At 38.5% G+C, this 18,170-nt stretch overlaps 2 protein-coding genes across 9 annotated transcripts in view; both read right to left on the bottom strand.

The window, feature by feature from the left end:
- Positions 1–960: 960 nt before the first annotated feature.
- On the bottom strand, positions 961–10,937 carry urm1 (ubiquitin related modifier 1). Of its 4 annotated transcripts, none has more exons than XM_077243108.1 (6): positions 10,849–10,927; positions 7,831–7,901; positions 3,144–3,243; positions 2,939–3,020; positions 2,012–2,060; positions 961–1,575 (listed from the first exon to the last, which is right to left on the bottom strand). In XM_077243108.1, the coding sequence occupies exons 1-6, from the start codon at positions 10,895–10,897 to the stop codon at positions 1,507–1,509; spliced, it is 420 nt and encodes a 139-aa protein (XP_077099223.1). In that variant the 5' UTR covers positions 10,898–10,927; the 3' UTR covers positions 961–1,506. The 4 variants fall into 4 exon arrangements, with proteins under 4 accessions (XP_077099223.1, XP_077099224.1, XP_077099225.1 ...); XM_077243109.1 differs by having other exon boundaries at positions 10,830–10,918; XM_077243110.1 differs by lacking the exon at positions 3,144–3,243 and having other exon boundaries at positions 10,830–10,937.
- A 3,614-nt stretch (positions 10,938–14,551) lies between these two features.
- The window catches only part of sh2d3ca (SH2 domain containing 3Ca), a 63,412-nt gene continuing 59,793 nt past the window's right edge, over positions 14,552–18,170 (bottom strand). For 4 of the 5 annotated variants that reach the window (XM_077243105.1, XM_077243103.1, XM_077243107.1 and 1 more), the window contains one exon: positions 14,552–17,084. In XM_077243105.1, the coding sequence (XP_077099220.1) occupies positions 16,909–17,084 (176 nt within the window). In that variant the 3' untranslated portion in view covers positions 14,552–16,908. The remainder of the gene's footprint in view (positions 17,085–18,170) is intronic. The other variant, XM_077243104.1, reaches the window with a different exon arrangement.

Here is an 18,170-nt window from a genome sequence, read left to right as displayed (position 1 = left end):
AATAAATTTTAAAACAGCCTCAACCTACCACGATAGCCAATAGTGTGCAATTAATAGAGCAAAGTATAAAATATTCGTTAAATCTCTTGCATTTTATGTTCACTTCGCACCAGGCTATAAAATATTTGATCCTAAAAATTTTAAGAATGTAGCTTACTCTTAGAATGTAGGCTAACAGAACAATTTTTCAAACTAATTTGGCTGAATTAGGCAACTAGAATTATGACAAAAATATACATTTTACGTTAGCCTATATTTAGTAACATAATATTTTCTCCGTTTATGCTAAAAACCAAAACAAACACATAAGTAGGCCCAAGCACATACAATTAGTAGGTCTAATCATTATAAATAACGTATTGAAAAATAAGCGACAATGAAAGTGTGGATCACATGGCCTATAAGCCAACTTTTAAATCTCTGTAGGAAGTGTCTTTAATAAAAGAGAAATTGACTCGTGGCCTCCCAACAGGTCACACTGCAGGAGAAGGATGTTTAGCTACCCCAGCATTCCCCCTTTCATCCCACACACACACACTCCAATACTGACATCACGCAATTCTCCCTCGACATCATTAGCATCTGTATTACTATTATCATATGGGTTTCCGTTGCAAATCGAGTCTTCAGGCAAAAGAGATTTGTGCTCGACCTCCCGCCATCATCCTATAGTTTATTCTAATTAATATTCTATATAAAGGAAGTATACGTAAATCAGACATAAAAGATAACTCATTTGACTAGAGAAGTGCCATTTTATCCGTACGATGTTACATGGTAATAGAATAGGTCGCCCAAAACTTCAAAATAATATTTAGAGGTAGAATTAAGACTACTTTCAGGTATACTACAGCAGTCTATAAGAAGCGTAGGAATGTAATAAAACCTCTTGCCCTCACATAAATATTCAATATCAAAATCAACTTTCTAAGCTTATAATAAATATAAAACATGAATGTATACTGGACAGCATAAATATCTTTATTCAAATACTTAAATTGCACTAAATTTAAAATCAAATTAGTGCAAAGAAAACAATATTGTGGCAAAATGTACCCAATATTTATTAATTCAGATAAAAAAAAAAATAGACTTACATAGAAAACCTACAATTGACAGCTGTAAAGGCATCAAACAGAAAATGAATGAAAATTATAATGGAGCCTTTTGACATGGTGCAAGCGGTCCATCGTGTCTCCAGAGAATCCATCTGGACACTGGCTAGACAGAGCGACCTTTATAATGAGCCCTTGCTCCCCATCGTAACCCCGCCACGCTCCTGTAAGGTACGGGACAGTGAATATCCCTCGGCAGCCAGATTCCTGGCGATGTTACGTTTTATTTGAATTAAAACCAAAATAAAGTCTTTTCCCCGGATTGGTCGAAAAGCTCACGGGCTGGGATTGAAATCGGCCACCGATGGCGTTGTTGATGGATCATCTGATATTTGACCTTTTGAAGGGTGGAGGGGCTTCTGTATGGGTGTGGCATTTATTTTAGAGTCAGTTAGCCTCCATGAAGAGTAGAGATAAACACAACGTTATCCTTGTCCTGAAGCTGGTATTCCAGTTCACCCTGCAAGGGATATGGATGCACATGTAAGAAAAAACAAAAAAACATTTGGCCCATAAATGTCATCTTAAAAAATTCCTACACCGAAGACCTAATGTACACCCAGAAAAAAGTATATATTTATTGTAAATTGTAGAATTTAAATCTACAATTAAATCAGATTTAAATCAACACTTGATTTGCAGGTTTTAGTCACTGACAGTTGTTGAGACATTGACTTTTTTCAATTGATTGTGTTACTTTAAATTACGGTCTGATGCCAATACATGTTTTCCTGAAAGAACAAACCAGCACAACCTTTATGTGCATTAGATGAATGAAGAGAAGCTGACACTGGACCTAAAATGAGCATGTCATTAAAACATAGAGTGGAAGGAGTGATTGAGGAACTGTACACACACACACGCACGCACAAACAAACATACACACACCGTCTTACCATTAGTTCCCAGTCTGCGTCGTTAATCAATACGAGAATCCCAGGTCTACTGTGTGTCAAAAAGAAGAGCTCATGTAAGTGATGTGAGCTACACAAAAACATTACAGTAAAGCAGCTTTCTGATAATAATACGCAGCCAGTATGTACACAATAAATATCGCCAGTGCTGCGGTTTTCTAGGACCCTTGCATCCGCAGTTCATTAAATTAATGAGCTTCTCTCATACAAACATACACATGCAAGATGAAACACAATGAATACTATGTATAGAACATCCTCTCACAAAGATTAGTAAAATATTTATAATTACAGAAATCAATAACACAACTCAGCATTATATACAATATAACACAATAACATCACTTTGGATTTTGCTGTTTCCAACCATTAATATCTGCCTACTCAGATTATGCAAAAAAGAAAATATTTTAATAAATCACAAGCAATTTTATATTTTATTTTATATTTGAAGTACGAGGTGCAAATGTAGGTGAAGGGGTTGCCCCTCACGGCTAAATAGTCAACGGTGAGGTTTATGCGCCATTAAAGACTACACTGTGTATCAGAGGTATTTTCAGGTAGCATACCATGCTGATAACTGCAATAAAGGTCATTTACGATGATTCTCTCTATAAAACCTGTTATATCAGAATTTAAAAAAATAACAATCCACTCAGTTTAGTTTTTCAAGGCTGAGGAATCAAGGTATAATTTCTTATTCCTGATGCATTCAAAAAAGTGAAGTATTTTATCAGAAAAGGAAATGTGGTGTGATTCTACCTCCTTGACCTCATGGCAAATCTGCAGCGAACACGTAGCACTGCATTTATGACGAGTGTGTGTCTACAGCGCGTGTGTATATTTGTCTGAGCATCATCCTGCATCGGTAACGTATTTACTGTGCATCTGCGAAGTGTGTGTACTTACACAGTGTCGCCCTGCATAAAGAGCTCTGGGCGCTCCTTCAGCATGTTCCCTCGGATCCACGCCAGCAGCTGCTTCATGTCCCCTGTAAGAGTACCACAGAGGTCAAAGTTCACAGGTCAGAGTTCACTGAGCCAGCCCCACGGTCGATGTGACGCGACAGAGCCTCGAACGCAAGGTGGGGGAGGTATATCAAGAATAGACTCACCCACTGTCATTTTTGAGCGCACCATTGAAAATACAGCAGTGATGCCGATTAAATTCAGATTCGTAAACACAGAGATGGCATTAACTGTAGCCGTATCAGCCTGAAAGCACAGACCAGGTAAACGTGACTGGAATAGGTAGGTTTAAAATACAGACGGTTAGCACCGAAAAGCTGTATATCCATTTATGGGGGGTGGGGGGTTGATGATTGATGGATATAAACCCAGGGCGCCAATGTGAATTCAAATTAAATCTAGGATGTCTGCACACCCCCCACGAAAACAAAATGTGCTAGAAGTCGACATTTGTAAGCCTAGGATTAGCAAAAACAAAAATGTTTCATAAATATTTGAATGACAAAAATTTAACTTAGAATGTCTTGGTGGGTGTTGTAAAACAATAACGTTTATTTCTCCTGAAGCCATGCAAATATTACTCAAAGGTATTGGATGTTATTCCACTAATTGAAGGGCAATAAAGTTTAGTCTTCAAGATTTGTTTTGTGTGTTCTGTGATAATACAAGCAAGTGATGGATGATAATCGTTTTATATCTGTACGCCTGTGTGTGTGAGCAATGAAGCTCTGCTGCCCAATATGGCGGAGAAGTCAGTATGTCCAACATCAACATTGTATCATCAGCGTCCGTTCTGGAACATACCAGTTTCCTGCTCGGAGGGGTGGTGGAGACAAAGACGGAGAAAGAGTGAGGAAGACGGGGAGAGAAAGAAGGAAAAGAGAGACATGTTTTCATTTGATCTGGGGAGGAGTTTGAATTTATAGTTTGCGAGTTTGCTGTGGTTGACATAAGGCTGGGCACGCAAATTGCACATTTTCCGTATTTTGCACTCTTGAAGATTGCAAGTTTGTCCGTATGAAAAACCATTACACTTATTGGAAATGTGACATCAGAGACGGAGCTTTGAAAATAACTACCGCACTGCCCACCCTATTTGAACACATGGGTAGAATCACCTGCACAACAGCTATATTGCTGCTGATCCCTGTGCATGTTTTATCCTTGTGTGAAAAAAAAATAACCTTGATAACTTACCCTAATCTATGGATATAAATAGGATGAAACAAGACTTCAATGTGTTCTTATGTGTATCAGCATAGATCTCGACTATAAATCCGATAAAGGAAGTTATTTTTTAAAGGAGGTCCATTAACTGAGGAGCAACATTTAACAGTAGATCCTTTACTGACACACATCTCAATTCAAGCAGCTGGGAGGGATATATAAGGTCTCAGGTGGGCAATGGTTACTAGAACCAGAGAACCTGTGAGGGGGGTTGGGAAACCCTTGGTGGGTTTGAGGACACGATGACCAGAAGACATAGTCTATAGCTAACTGGCTACGCAAACATGTATAATTAGACCAGGACAATGCATGATGACGAAAGCAGAAGGTAAGTGGGTGCAGGAGCGAGGGTCTATATAATACTCTTGACTTGGCAAGTTTCCACCAGAACTGAAGCTTTCAGAGATGTCAGCACCAATGCGTGAAAGTGTGTGTGCTTGTAAGCGCGTGGCGTGCTTCTCAGCGAGAGGAAGGGGTCGAGCAACAGAGGCTGTTTCAGGTTAATTGGATCGCTGTCAGCCTCTTCAGTTGTGTAACGATCGTTGTACCTTGCAGCTCAGCTAGCCCACAATCCTGAACCTATAAAGAAGAGTGATGCTTGCCTCAGTGCTAATACCGCAATGAATATTGACTAGTACCAAAAGCACGGGCGAAAAACAGACGTGATCACTTTCAACCACATCACTCCTTTGATTGGAAGAACTTGAAAAAACAAAAACCAACCGAAAGTCTCCTGCTTCGTACAAAGGGTGGTTTATGTGAGCCAAGGGCAAAGAGTGAGGGGTCACAAGACACCCCATGTTTCTTAGCCCTCTTTTTTGTAGGGGTAAGGGAAGAATGGCAGACGAAAAGGACTATATAGGTTGGGGTGAAGTAGGAAGATACAGAGGCAAAACAGGACTAGGAGGGGGGAGTATGCGTCATCGCAGACAGGTGCATGATGGGATAAAGCCTACGTGGGAGGGTGGCGGTGTCTGTGTAGCATAGTGCCTGGCTAACTCTCTCCGTTTCCTTTCTCTTTTCATGACGATCATCATTATCACCACTATCTTTGGGTGGGAGGGAATGAAGTCATTCATCTTGTTCAGGATATGAGGGTTGGTGTTTCTATGACAATCGTGTGTGTGTGTGTGTGTGTGTGTGTCCGGCAGCGGGGGGCTCTGCCCTACTCATCAATCACTCAGAAAGGTCTGAACCAGTAGACAGAAAATTTAGGCGGGATTAGTGTAGCATCAGTGTCAGACTTAGCAATCGTAGCCAGCCATGCGTGATGTACTCAAATCATGCCCAAACACATGTACAGACTATGGGCTTCAAATGTGCTCCAAGGTCATCCCCTAGGCCCCTGCGAGGTCTTGGTGGCCACATTCCCTGCTGTCGTCCACTTTTGTGGACAGGTTGTCGTGGATACTGCGGTGCCATGGAGCTTGACCCTTCTCTTGTTTGGCAAGGCCACCAAAGTGCGCAGATTCGAATGTTCTTGACCTCGGAGCTGGGACAGGGATGCAAAATACTGACAGACTTGGCCAAAATTTCAAGGCCCATTCGATACAACTCAGACCTCAAGTAAAAGACGGACACTGTCCATGAGACAGGAAAAGTCACAGGTCACCACAAAAATCTCTGCAGTGTTACCAGGTGACTTTTAAGAACTCATTATTAACAACTTAACTTTGTGATTTTACCAGTTGAGGGAAAGAAAGGATTTATTACCCACCAACTAAATCTGAGTGGAAACTGAACCACATGGTAGGCTCAAAGGAACATTATATCCTAACTATTGATATACTGATTAGTTGGATGAAATTTGTGAATCTCCTCCCTGCTCTGTAGATATCACCATCATCTATTAATCTCTTGCCCTATCCCAAAATGTCAACTACAATTCCTCCATGAACTTCTGAGCATGTGATATAAGGTCTTGCTTTACCAATCTATCTTTTCCACTAATGACTTTCAAATGACTTGCCTTCCAATCCAGAGATGGCAGATAACATGTTACCCACTCACTGCTTAAATACAGGGGGCAATACAAGCACTCCCCCACAACCAAACATCCCACCGCTTTCACCCAAATGTCCCACAAGGAAGCCGTAGGAATGCGAGGTGTTTGTAGGAGTGGGGCATTTGTACTGTCAGGCATTCCAAAAAATGACTGCACACAAAAAGGACTTAGTGCTTTGTAACAATTGTCCCTCCCTCCTTTACTGGCCCTCCATTCTCCATACCTTTCCTGTGACCCCAGCACTAGGCATAAAAGATCCATCAACAGTATCACTGGCTGCATTTACAAGTGAAAGGGGCCCAATAATGGAGCAGTTAGGGGAAGAATGGCTGGGCACAGGGAGGCTCACAGATGTTAGTGGTTGAGGGGGAGGTGGGATGTATGAAGAAGGGGCTCAGCTCCATTGTTGCTGAGGGAGGGGTGGAGGGGGAAAAAAACTCGATTTGTGATGGCAGGCCGGCACTTGTTTGCCATTGGTCCAATGTCATAGTGAAAGCAGGACTGGCTGGAAGAAAAGGTGTCCAGGGAAGCGTGTGAACCAGGACTCTGAGAGGTCAGGGGAGGAAAGGAGGCGAATGGGAAAAGGGCATCAGGCAGAGGGACGGCAGAATAAAAGAGATAGATGTGGAGAAAGAGGCACATAATTTGGTTTGATTTGTGTGGCTTCCTTCTATAGGAGTACCAGAGAAGAAGAAAAAGGCATCCTTTCGTTCTATAAGGGCATAAGGCCAATAAGTGAATCCTACATCCGAAACTCTGGAATTGGGAGAGAAAGGGTAGAGATATTTGGAGCTAATTAAGTCATCAGCACTGAGAATGGTAAAGCAGTGGTTTGAAATAGAAAAGGTGATAAACATTTGAATTCTGAAAGAAGTCTCTAAATATTATCCAACAATAACAACATCTGAGCATTATCTGTGTTTTATATTTCATACATTAGATGTAAAAGAACACTTTAGTAAAAACTTTACTCTTTAAGAAAAGAGTAACAAATTAGATTTTCACATTTTCTGAAGACAACGAGTTTGACCGCACAAAACTTGTGTTGTTATGCAGTTAGGGTATGCTGGATGTTTTTTAGTACATTACTATGGTTCCTGGGGTGTTCTTGGTGGTAGCTTTACTGTCTCCAAGTTATATTTATATTTGAGGTTTATTTCACTATGGTGAACAAATGGTGCAGGAGAGGTTACAAGCTTAAGACAAAAGGGACAGGTCACCGAAAAAATATAATTCTGTCATAATTTACATACCCCCATGTCATTTCCTAAAATGAATTTGAAATAAAAATGAAAAAAATTATTTTCTTTCTTCTGTGGAACAAAAAAGAACATATTTTGAAAATGTCCATACAATGGACCATCCTTTTTGTCCATACAATATTTAAGACCCCATTGCCATTCATTATATGGACAAAAACTGTTAAAACATACAAGTTTGGAACGACATGAAAGCAAGTAAATAATGACAGGATTTTAAATTTTTGGGTGAACTATGCTTTTAATACTTTATTTGGTTTGTTCCAATTATGAGTAATAGTAACAGTGATACTTGCATTAGAAAACTCCACAAACACAACAGGTAATTTTTTTCATACTCACAGGGATCTGATTGGCACGGGAGTGCCACATGATGATTCCTGACTCCATCAAACAGAAGTTCAGCTCCACCTCTAAAACAGGAAAAATACAGTCCATATAATACTGTTAATGCCTCTTACAGGTAGATCTTTTAACAATAATAATGTTCAGTGAAGGTTCTCCCATTTCCAAAATCATTTAACAGTATCCTCCATGCAGCTTTTACTTAACATCTAGAAACATGTCACAGAGACTTTTTAAAGTTGATTTTATGATTTTAAGCAGGGCAGAATACCACTAAGGACAGGCAAATTCGGAGAGGCTAGAAATAGCGAGTTAGCTTTGAAAGCATTAGATCCAACCCTCCCTTAAGAGCACCTCTAAAGCCACGTCTCCTTCAAAGCACATGAACGCACACAGCAGAGTCTGCAAAGCATCACGAGAAACGAGCTTTAAATTACCTCATGTCTCGAAGCACTTAACATTGCAATAATAATGAACGTAAACAACTTACAGCTCTCTTATTTGTACCACCTGACTGCTGCAGATAATTTCGCCGTTGACAGTGTTGACATAGAAACACATAAATACGAAAAGCTCGGACTGAATGCAATGATCATTGGACGAACATTTATTTGGACCTGAGACTTCCATGGAGAATATATGTCAATTTTTTTACATGTAGACCACTTCTATTGTTGAATGCTATCAGGATGTAAATAGAGTTTCAACCAGTATAACAAAAAGTGTTTATGAAAAAAAATTGCCTACCTTTAAAACTTACATATTTCATAACTTACATAACACCTAGCCTACATTCTAACGAATTTGCACAGACCAACAGATCTACTTCAAAGAAGACATCTCAGTATACTGTACAGTTTTTTTTTACTTAACTTTCACCTAACCAGCTAAGCAGCATTTAATAAACGCAAACTCAGTAAGTGACAGAGATCTGTGCAAGATCGAGAGAAGGGGAAAAATAAACAGACAAGGACATAAAGTCAGAGTAGGACTCATGCAGCAGGTGCAGACCCAATAAAGAGAGCTCACATCTCCTGGAGAATGCCCAGTTGTCCTCCAGATCGCCCGGCCTGGCGAGATGCCCGTACCCTAGCGGTACAGAGAGAAGCCAGCCTGTGTGCCAGCCTCAGAAAGGCCACTCACAAACACCACCTCTGTCCATAGACAGGCACATAGGACTCTGTGGCGACTTAAAAGCAGTGAAAACTTTGACCGAATGCAACATTTTTCAGCACCCGATGAATTCTGCCCAAAATTTTTTTGAGATGCTCTCCCTTTCTGTCACTGATGCAATCGACGTTCTCTGTCACTCTATGGCTATGTTTGAAATCGCATACTGCCATAATACAGTTGTTTTGAGTAATATACAAGATGCCTACTACTGTATGCCCAGTATGCAACATTTCTACATGCATAGAGTATTCTGATGGCCTAGGACATTCGTCAAAACAGAGGGCACTGTGTGGGACACAGTATCCCACAATACAACACGCTCAACCCACCCTTCCATTTTTAACAACACCTTTTTCACTCATTATTCTGCCGCATGAGTGAATTAAAACATTTTAACACAAGATTGTATCAAAAAAGCAACACAACCATCATTTACAAGATTATAACTGAATGGCATCAACTGAACTGCACAATGAAGTTATATGCAAAAAGTAAAGAGGTTGTGAGAACGTCGATTGCATCAGAGTGACAGAAATGGAGAGCATGTCAAAACAAATCTTGGGCAGAATTCATCAGGAGCAGAAAAATGCTGCATTCGGTCAAAGTTCTACTGTTTGAAATGTTTATTGCTGGATAACCTGTACTGTTTCACATTCTGTTTTTGTTCACTGTTCACTGTATGATGGGCCAGTATGTAGTGAGCAGTCCGCTAGCATGCCATTCCAAACCTGGCCTACGTTACTCAGAAATACTGAAAAGTTGTCCAGAGGTTGTGCCGTGAAAAAGGGGTTAGCGGTAGCGCACATGATCTAACATTGAGAAGTGGAGCATATATGGGTCGAATCATGCTGGCAAACTTTCCTAATCACATTCTTGCTCTTTTCACATAATTTCCTGTCTTCTCTTTAAGCTGTAAAAAAATGGTAACCTGTAATTGTTACGTTGGAGCTATTTCTACCTGATCTTACCCTCAGATTTTGTTTTGTGTAACCCAATACATGTAGGTTGATACAGTAACGTTAAATAGCATTTTTTATTTAAAAAAAATAAATAAAAATAACTTAGATGTTACCACATGAAGCAAAATTTTAGGTTACCATTTTTTCAGTGTATTAACGTTACCTTTAATAATAAAAGGAAGAAAAAATGAAGTAAACGAGTAGGCTAAACTTTGTAAGTAGGCCTACACATTTTTTCCTAACAGACGAACAGCTATAATCCACCACTAATGGAAATAACATAATATGATAAAAGACACTGGTGCTACTTGAGTACTGTCAAATAAACTAATTCTGAAAAAACTTTTAAGAAATGTGTCTCAAACCTTTGACATAAGGGGGAAAGCTCTGGCTGAATTTTATTAAAACATTAATTTTCATTAAAACATCCACTCATTGATTTATCCACTATTCTTGTTTATAAACATCAGGAGACAAAACTTCTATTAAGAATAAAGCTTACATCAACATCGATTATTTAAGCTAGTGAAGCAAATTATTTATCTAACGTTAGTAGGTTTGAAGCGCACGCGCCACCTGCATGATTGACAGCTCCTACAACTCCCTCAGCAGCACGCGATGCTCCAAAAAAATAAATAACATGAATTTATTTATATTATGTTACTTTACCAATTAAACCTGTGTTTAATTGGTTTAATCGTGTCATCACGGCAGCTAAACAAATAACAGGCTTTTTCAGCCAGGTTCAATCGCCAAAGCTTCTGTCGAATTGTTTTGAAAAATGATCAGGCATTATGTGCACTAATGTAACCATTGGAACACGAGTAAATGTGATGAATAATAAAGAAAGCGATCAATACAGACCCAAACTCCAGATGCAGACCTAAGGGCGCTGCCATGTTGCTGCATAACCCGGAAAGAATCGCACACATTCACCGGAAATGACATCTTCCTCTGAGGATCCTATTCGGTGAGGACGGTTCGTGTTGTTTCAGAGAAAAGCTGTTTTTTCGTTGGGGATTTGCATAGGGATATTTGCTGTATTACACGTTATAAAAAACAAAAAACTATTAAATGTTTTGATTGAAAGTTTACCGTGTAAAAATATTTAAAAACATGTCTAAAAATATCTAAAATATGTCCTGTAAATTAAATTGCGGATTAATGAAAAACATTTATTATATTATATTATATTATATTATAATGTTTAATATATATTATATTATAATGTTTAATATATATTGTATTAAACCCTTAATTTGAACTATGCTCTGTGTTTTATATGTATATATATATATATATATATATATATATATATATATATATATATATATATATATACACACACACTGTGTGTATTTAAATGGTAAACATTTATTTATGCTCAGGCCTACCTGATGTAGTGTAACAATACCAAAAAGTCATATTGCTCATTATAATGATTATTTTTAATGTGACTTAAATTTTGCCACAGTATCACCTCGGTCTCCTCAGGCAAGCGCGATGTATGGTTAACCCCCTCGTCACACTGCTGACAGGTCTGTCCCGACTACGAGCAGATTGAATTGCAAATCTCCGGCCTTCTGTTGGCGTCCGAGGATGAACTGGCCCTTTACAGCCGGCCATTCATGTGCTAATGTGAGGGGCAAGGGGGGCCCCGGGGCCACAGAGAGTCACATGAGGGGACACTTGGGACTGACTTCCAAAAAATACTATTTATCACAGTGAATTTGGACTATCAGACTGGTATGTGTACACTTACACTACATATATTGTTAACGAATAACCGCGATTAAACAAACTGATGGGAGACGTATTTAGAAATCCTGGCTTCAGTTGTGTTTTCAGTTGTTAACTTTGCATGTTGCACACAACTGACAGTGACGTGAGTTCAGTGGTGTGTATGTGTGTGAATAAGTGTCTTTGTGTGTGTGGTTGTGGATGCGGCATGAGCTCTAGATTTAGATGACAAAGTGTTAAAGCACCAAGACATGTAATCCAGTCACTTTACATGTACTTATCCGTTCAGGACATGACAGGCTGTTCCTGTGCTGTCACCAGCAGATTCGTCTGTAAATAAATCCAAAACAAAATACAGAGAAAGAGTGAAATAAATTCAACATAATGACACAAATGTAATCAAAATAGGCTGGAAAGAATGAGATGCTGCATGTCACAGCGTTTCCCTGCTGCTTTAACACAATTTGAGGCATTTTCAGAGCAGTAATGTCAAGCCCAGAACCCTGTTGTGTTGAAACACACTTTACCCAAAAATAGCCCACAGGCACACAAAAAGCATTTTCACAAGATTGAAAAACAAATAGAAAGTCACATACTATAATACTGCAGTAGAATGACAGGTTCACCTTGAACTTCCATTTATTCTTTGTTTTAAATATTCTGTTTTTCTTGCAGAGTCAGTGCGATACACACTTAACACACACACACACACACACACACACACACACACACACACACACACACACACACACACACACACACACACACACACACACACACACACACACACACACACACACACAGTATATATATTTTTTTATGAAATATGAATTTCTATTAATCTTTAATAAAAATATACTACACCTATGTAACTCAGTGATCACAGGTAAAGTGACCAACCTTTTCTGTTACCAAAATAAACGGTAATTTTTTTGAACCAGTTTTAGTCATGTACACATGTAATTACATCTAATTCAAAATCTTGTTAATCTTTACAAAAACACCAAAAAAGTTGTTTTTTAATATATTGTATAATATTCCATATTCCAGCTTTGATAAGATCCTGTTCTCTTTCAGAGCAGATTGTGTATTTATGCTATTGTGTGACTTGTCGTTTGAGTTCACAGACCATTGCGGCCTTCAATAAAAGATTTTAATCTGCATTTCCCCAATATTTTGAGCACAGTGGTGTGTGACGGGCAGCTCGGCGTGTCTTTGTGTGCTGAGTGGGCATTCAGTGCTTCATGTCCCTGTGTCTCTGTCAGAGCGCCTGCTTTACCAGCAGTGCCTGGTGGACCTTTCTCTGACTGACACAGCTGTGCTGGGGACATCACACACACACACACACACACACACACACACACACACACACACATTGAGAGATTGCATCATGGTTTCTCTGCAACACCCCCCCCCCCCCAACCCCCGTAGCCACCATCTTGTCTTGGTGAAGTCACTTTAGCCTGACGCACGACAACTCAAAGCCAGTACGCATGCTCTGTCGCAGTGCATTCACAACTACACACACACACACACACACACACACACACACACACACACACACACACACACACACACACACACACACACACACACACACACACACACACACACACACACACACACACACACACACACACACACACACGTTGGTGCACCTATCATTATGAGGACTTTACACAGGCCTAATGGTTTTTATACTGTACAAACTGTATATTCGGTCCCCTAAATACCCATCACAGAAAACTTTCTGCATTTTTACATGCTTAAAATAACATTGTTTAGTATGTTGTTGTTTTTTAGCCATTTTACTTAAAAGGACTCAGGAAATGTCCTCGTAAACTAAGTTTACATTATAATACCAGTGTAATACACATGTCATTATACAAATTTCCTCATAAATCATATAAACAAGCACACGCACACCCACACACGGGTAAAGAAAGACATGCATATTTCGTCTTTATTCATGTGCATATTTTGTTCACTTTTTTTCACAAGTTTTATGAATAGAAACTACATTCAGATGGTTAGATTTGATTTGGCCCAGTTGTAGAATAGCTATTTAAAGTAATTCACCAACATAATATGACATAAATGATAATAAATTATATTTAGTAACTACACACTTAAAATGTGTGTTATTAAGTAGGGTCAAGTGCGGGAATTGAGAATGCTGACGTCACTACGGCTGACTGGAGTTGAGTCTATCTTGACACTCCTGCCATCTTGTGGTCACTTTGTAGGCACTGTTTCAACTCTGTTCACTTTGACGTCCAGAACCCAGAAGTGTACAACAGCAAAATAATATATAGCCTAATATATATAAAAAATATATTTAAATAAGTAATTTTAGCATATTTAATACATTTATCTAAAGATCACAGCAATGAAGATAGATAGATAGACAGACAGACGGATAGATAAATAGATAGACAAATAGATAGATAGACAGACAGACGGATAGATAGATATACAGATAGACAGACGGATAGATAGATACTGTATGTATATAGTTTATAATGTAGATAGATTGAGATTTTTGGATAGATACACAGATAGATAGATAAACAGACGGATAGATTGACGGATAGATAGATATTCTCTCTGTACGATAGATAGACAGATACAGATAGATGAGAGACAGATAGATAGATAGATAGATAGATAGATAGATAGATAGATAGATAGATAGATAGACAGACAAACTTACTTTTTTGTAAGTTAACATTAGACCAATGCATATAATACCTTGGCCTACAGGCATCTTCAGACATGGATTTCAACGTAAGTTAAAATCAAATACGATTTTAAATAGTCTTAGGAGCAAATAAATCACAAAAACACAACCTTACTGTATTTTATTTTTTGAAAAAAGAGTGCAAAACATATGACATACCAGTATGTACAGCACATAATAAAAGGATGCAATATCGTGACCTCGTCCACCTCATCGACCGTTTAGGGGTAACTATTTACAAAACGAAATAGTTACACATTTACCTTTACAGTAGAGAAACCAAACACAAGTTACAGTCCTAGACCAGCAGGCCTTATTAAAAAAAAGTTTCAAAAGGTTCAAAACGTACTTCCTTACTGTTTTTAGCTTACCAAACAGAGCCCTCTTCTGGCTAAAAGTGAAATTGCATACGATCCACTTTTCATCCCATAATGCTCCCCTATCTGTGACAGACAGCGTCATCTACTTTCAGATGTGCATTTATTAATATACCTGAAAAAACACCATCAGAAAATTCCCTGGAAGTATGCATTGATAGACTGGGTGTGAAGTATAGCAGCCTGCATGTGATACACAATTGATCGCGTTAGAACCAGATACGAAGAACTTTTCTCTTTATGGTAGCCTACCCAGAAATAAGGGTAGAGCATTTACACTGCTGACAGAGGTATATGTATGTGACTTTGGGTTTTGTTAGGCTAAATCTACCAGAATATGAAAACAGTATTGGGCTAGTAAGGATTAATGAATATGTTGCTATTATTTAGCTCTTTCAAACTTTTTTTTCTGCATAAAACTCAATGAAAATAGAAGTGGTACTTTCTCGTACAAAACTCGCCAGCAGGATGCCATAGTGTTGCTATGCTTATGCTAGGGTGGTTGCTAGGTAGCAACAAATCAAAAGAGCCCACATCCATATATATATATGAAGTAATGGGCCACCTCTCCTCAATATATATTACAATATGAGGTATAATTAATATATGTTGGAAAAATTCCTCATCCTAAATATGAGCAATATGCATTGGCATTTCAACACAATGAGCCTCCATATAGCGGATTGGGATTTACCTTATTGCCGTAACATTACATTGAATGCTTGAATGAATGTACTTGCTAACTTGTGATGTATGATCCGGACATGGACTTGATCTGTAATATTTTGTTATATGGGTCTCTTAAATAATTTACTACAAAATGACATTCATTGTGATCTAGTCTCATTGAGAATTAAAAAACAGCTAAAAACTCATTGCTATGGCCAAATTGACTAGCATGGTCTGTCATGAAAGATATTACAGGGGTCATAACATGATTTTTGCTATTTAAATTTTTCCTGATGTCCATTTATAATGAATCCCAGCCATTCATAATTTAGTTTTTCAAGAGCATTTCTTCACTTTTTGATTGATAATTAAACAGGCTGTTTTTGTGCTGCTGTGCCTTTAAGACTTTATGCAAATGTCCTTCTTCATATTTGAAACTGGAAACAGGAGACCTGTGAGTTTGCAAATATAGTTATTTTCGGATTTGACCACTTTTCACAGTTCTTCTTAGTTCTTCTGATGTTAGGAGTAAAGTGTGATTGCACACCCAATATGCACTGTTGATGTATAAAGTGGGCGGTCTTATGCTAATGAACTTGGGTTTTGGAAGTCAGAATCCAATTTTGCTAGTTTAAATAAATGCTCTTTTTACACTGGAGTTTTATGTTCTGGAAGTAACAAAATGAACTCTATTCCAAAGGAAAATGAATCTTTGATATGACCCCTTTAGACAAAAATCAACCTGGAGAGTGTGAATGTGAGCATCTGTTAGACACTCAAAAATGAAGGCCCAATTCCTCACAGTAACTGTCAAATCCATTTCTACCAATAAAGTCATGACAGTACTGAAGAAAAGTAAAAAATAAGACTCTTTATCCAGCAGATATCTGTTTAAATTAATGATTTGGCAACTTACATTCAGACATGTGACAAGTGAGTGTGTGTTCAGTCTATTCCAGCAATAAATGGTGACTATGTAACGTCAGTGCAGTCTCATCTCCGGTACGGAGACGCGTCACCTCTGCAAGACATCTTTGCTCTTCGTTGACAAGCTGATGGAACAAAATTGTGGATTCACATAAAACAGGATTCAGACCGGTTTGGGTTAAAGTCAACTTCATCACATTCTCTCTTTTTGAAAAGGAAGTGCCCTTGGTCACCGTCACTGAAGAAGAGATTTTGGCTTTAGATTTTTATTTCATTCCCTGGCCGTGTAGTTCACGTCTGTGTTCTTTAGGGGGCGCTATCATGCTCGCATAAAGCCTGCCCCCTTTTGTGCATTGTTTTGCATGAGTCCCTCATTGTCATGTTCTCCATCTCTGCCTGTAAGCCCCCCCACAAAAAGCATAATGGTCTGGTCCAGGAGTAGGAGTGACAGATAGGTCAGGGAACATACCATTTTGTGGGTGTGGGGGTGCTATAATTCACTGTGTCGTACAGGAGGTTCTAGCTTATGGGACAGAGCGGTGAGGACCTTGTCAAACTTCTCATAGCGCTCGGCCTGACTTCCTTCCGAGCCACGACTGCCCCATAAAAGCCTCATCTGAAACTCTGTACAGAAGATTTCCAGAACCTCCTTCCGCTCCTGGAAATCTGTGAGGAGAGAGAGAGAGAGAGAGAGAGAGAGAGAGAGAATGTGACCACCAGATAAACAAAATGAAAACAATAAAATCTTTATTAAAACACTTGGCACAGTTCTTCTAACCCTAAGTGTGTAGCTTTTCTTCTCTTAAACAACCATGTAGGAAGACACATCATGGCCATATTCCAGGATTGATTCTTGGATTGTCAATACAAGATCTTGAACAAAGATGTATGCACCTCTTGACGGAAATAACACAACAACATTTATTTACAAGAGATCAAGAGGTGCATACATTATTGGTTTTGTAATGACTGTGTAAGTGTCCAGCACAACGCGCGCGCGCTCACTCAGACACACACACACACACACACACACACACACACACACAAACACACACACACACACACACACACACACACACACACACACACACACACACACACACACACACACACACACACACACACACACACACACACACACACACACACACACACACACACACACACCCCTATATATATATATATATATATATATATATATATATATTAGTATATCGGATCGGTAAGATTTTTTATGTTTTAAAAGAAGTCCCTTTTGCTCACCAAGGCTGCATTTATTTGATTAAAAATACAAAAAAACCAACAAACAAACAAAAACAATATTGTGAAGTATTATTACAATTTAAAACAGTTGTTTTCTATGTGAAGTGTAATTTATTCCTGTGATCAAAGCTTTATTTTCAGCATCATTACTCCAGTCTTCAGTGTCACATGATCCTCCAGGAATCATTCTAATATGATGATTTGAACAAGAAATGTTTCTCATTATTATCAATGTTGAAAACAGTTATTTACATTTTTATTTCAGGATTCTTTGATGAATTGAAAGTTCAAAAGATCAGAATTTATCTGAAATAGAAAGCTTTTGTAACATTAAACACTACTGTTCAAACGTTTTGGGGTCAGTAAGAATTATTATTTAATTTTTTTGGGGGGAAATAAATAAAATAAATCAAAACTTTTATTCATCAAGGATTAATCAAATTGATCAAAAGTTACAGGACATTTATAACGTTACAAAAGATTCTATTT

This window comes from Siphateles boraxobius, unplaced genomic scaffold (genome assembly GCF_051911475.1).
Source record: "Siphateles boraxobius isolate OS27281-9 unplaced genomic scaffold, OSU_SipBor_1 25, whole genome shotgun sequence".
NCBI lineage: Eukaryota > Metazoa > Chordata > Actinopteri > Cypriniformes > Leuciscidae > Siphateles > Siphateles boraxobius.
Note: the sequence above shows the minus strand (reverse complement) of the source record. Positions and strands in the feature narration are given on the sequence as shown.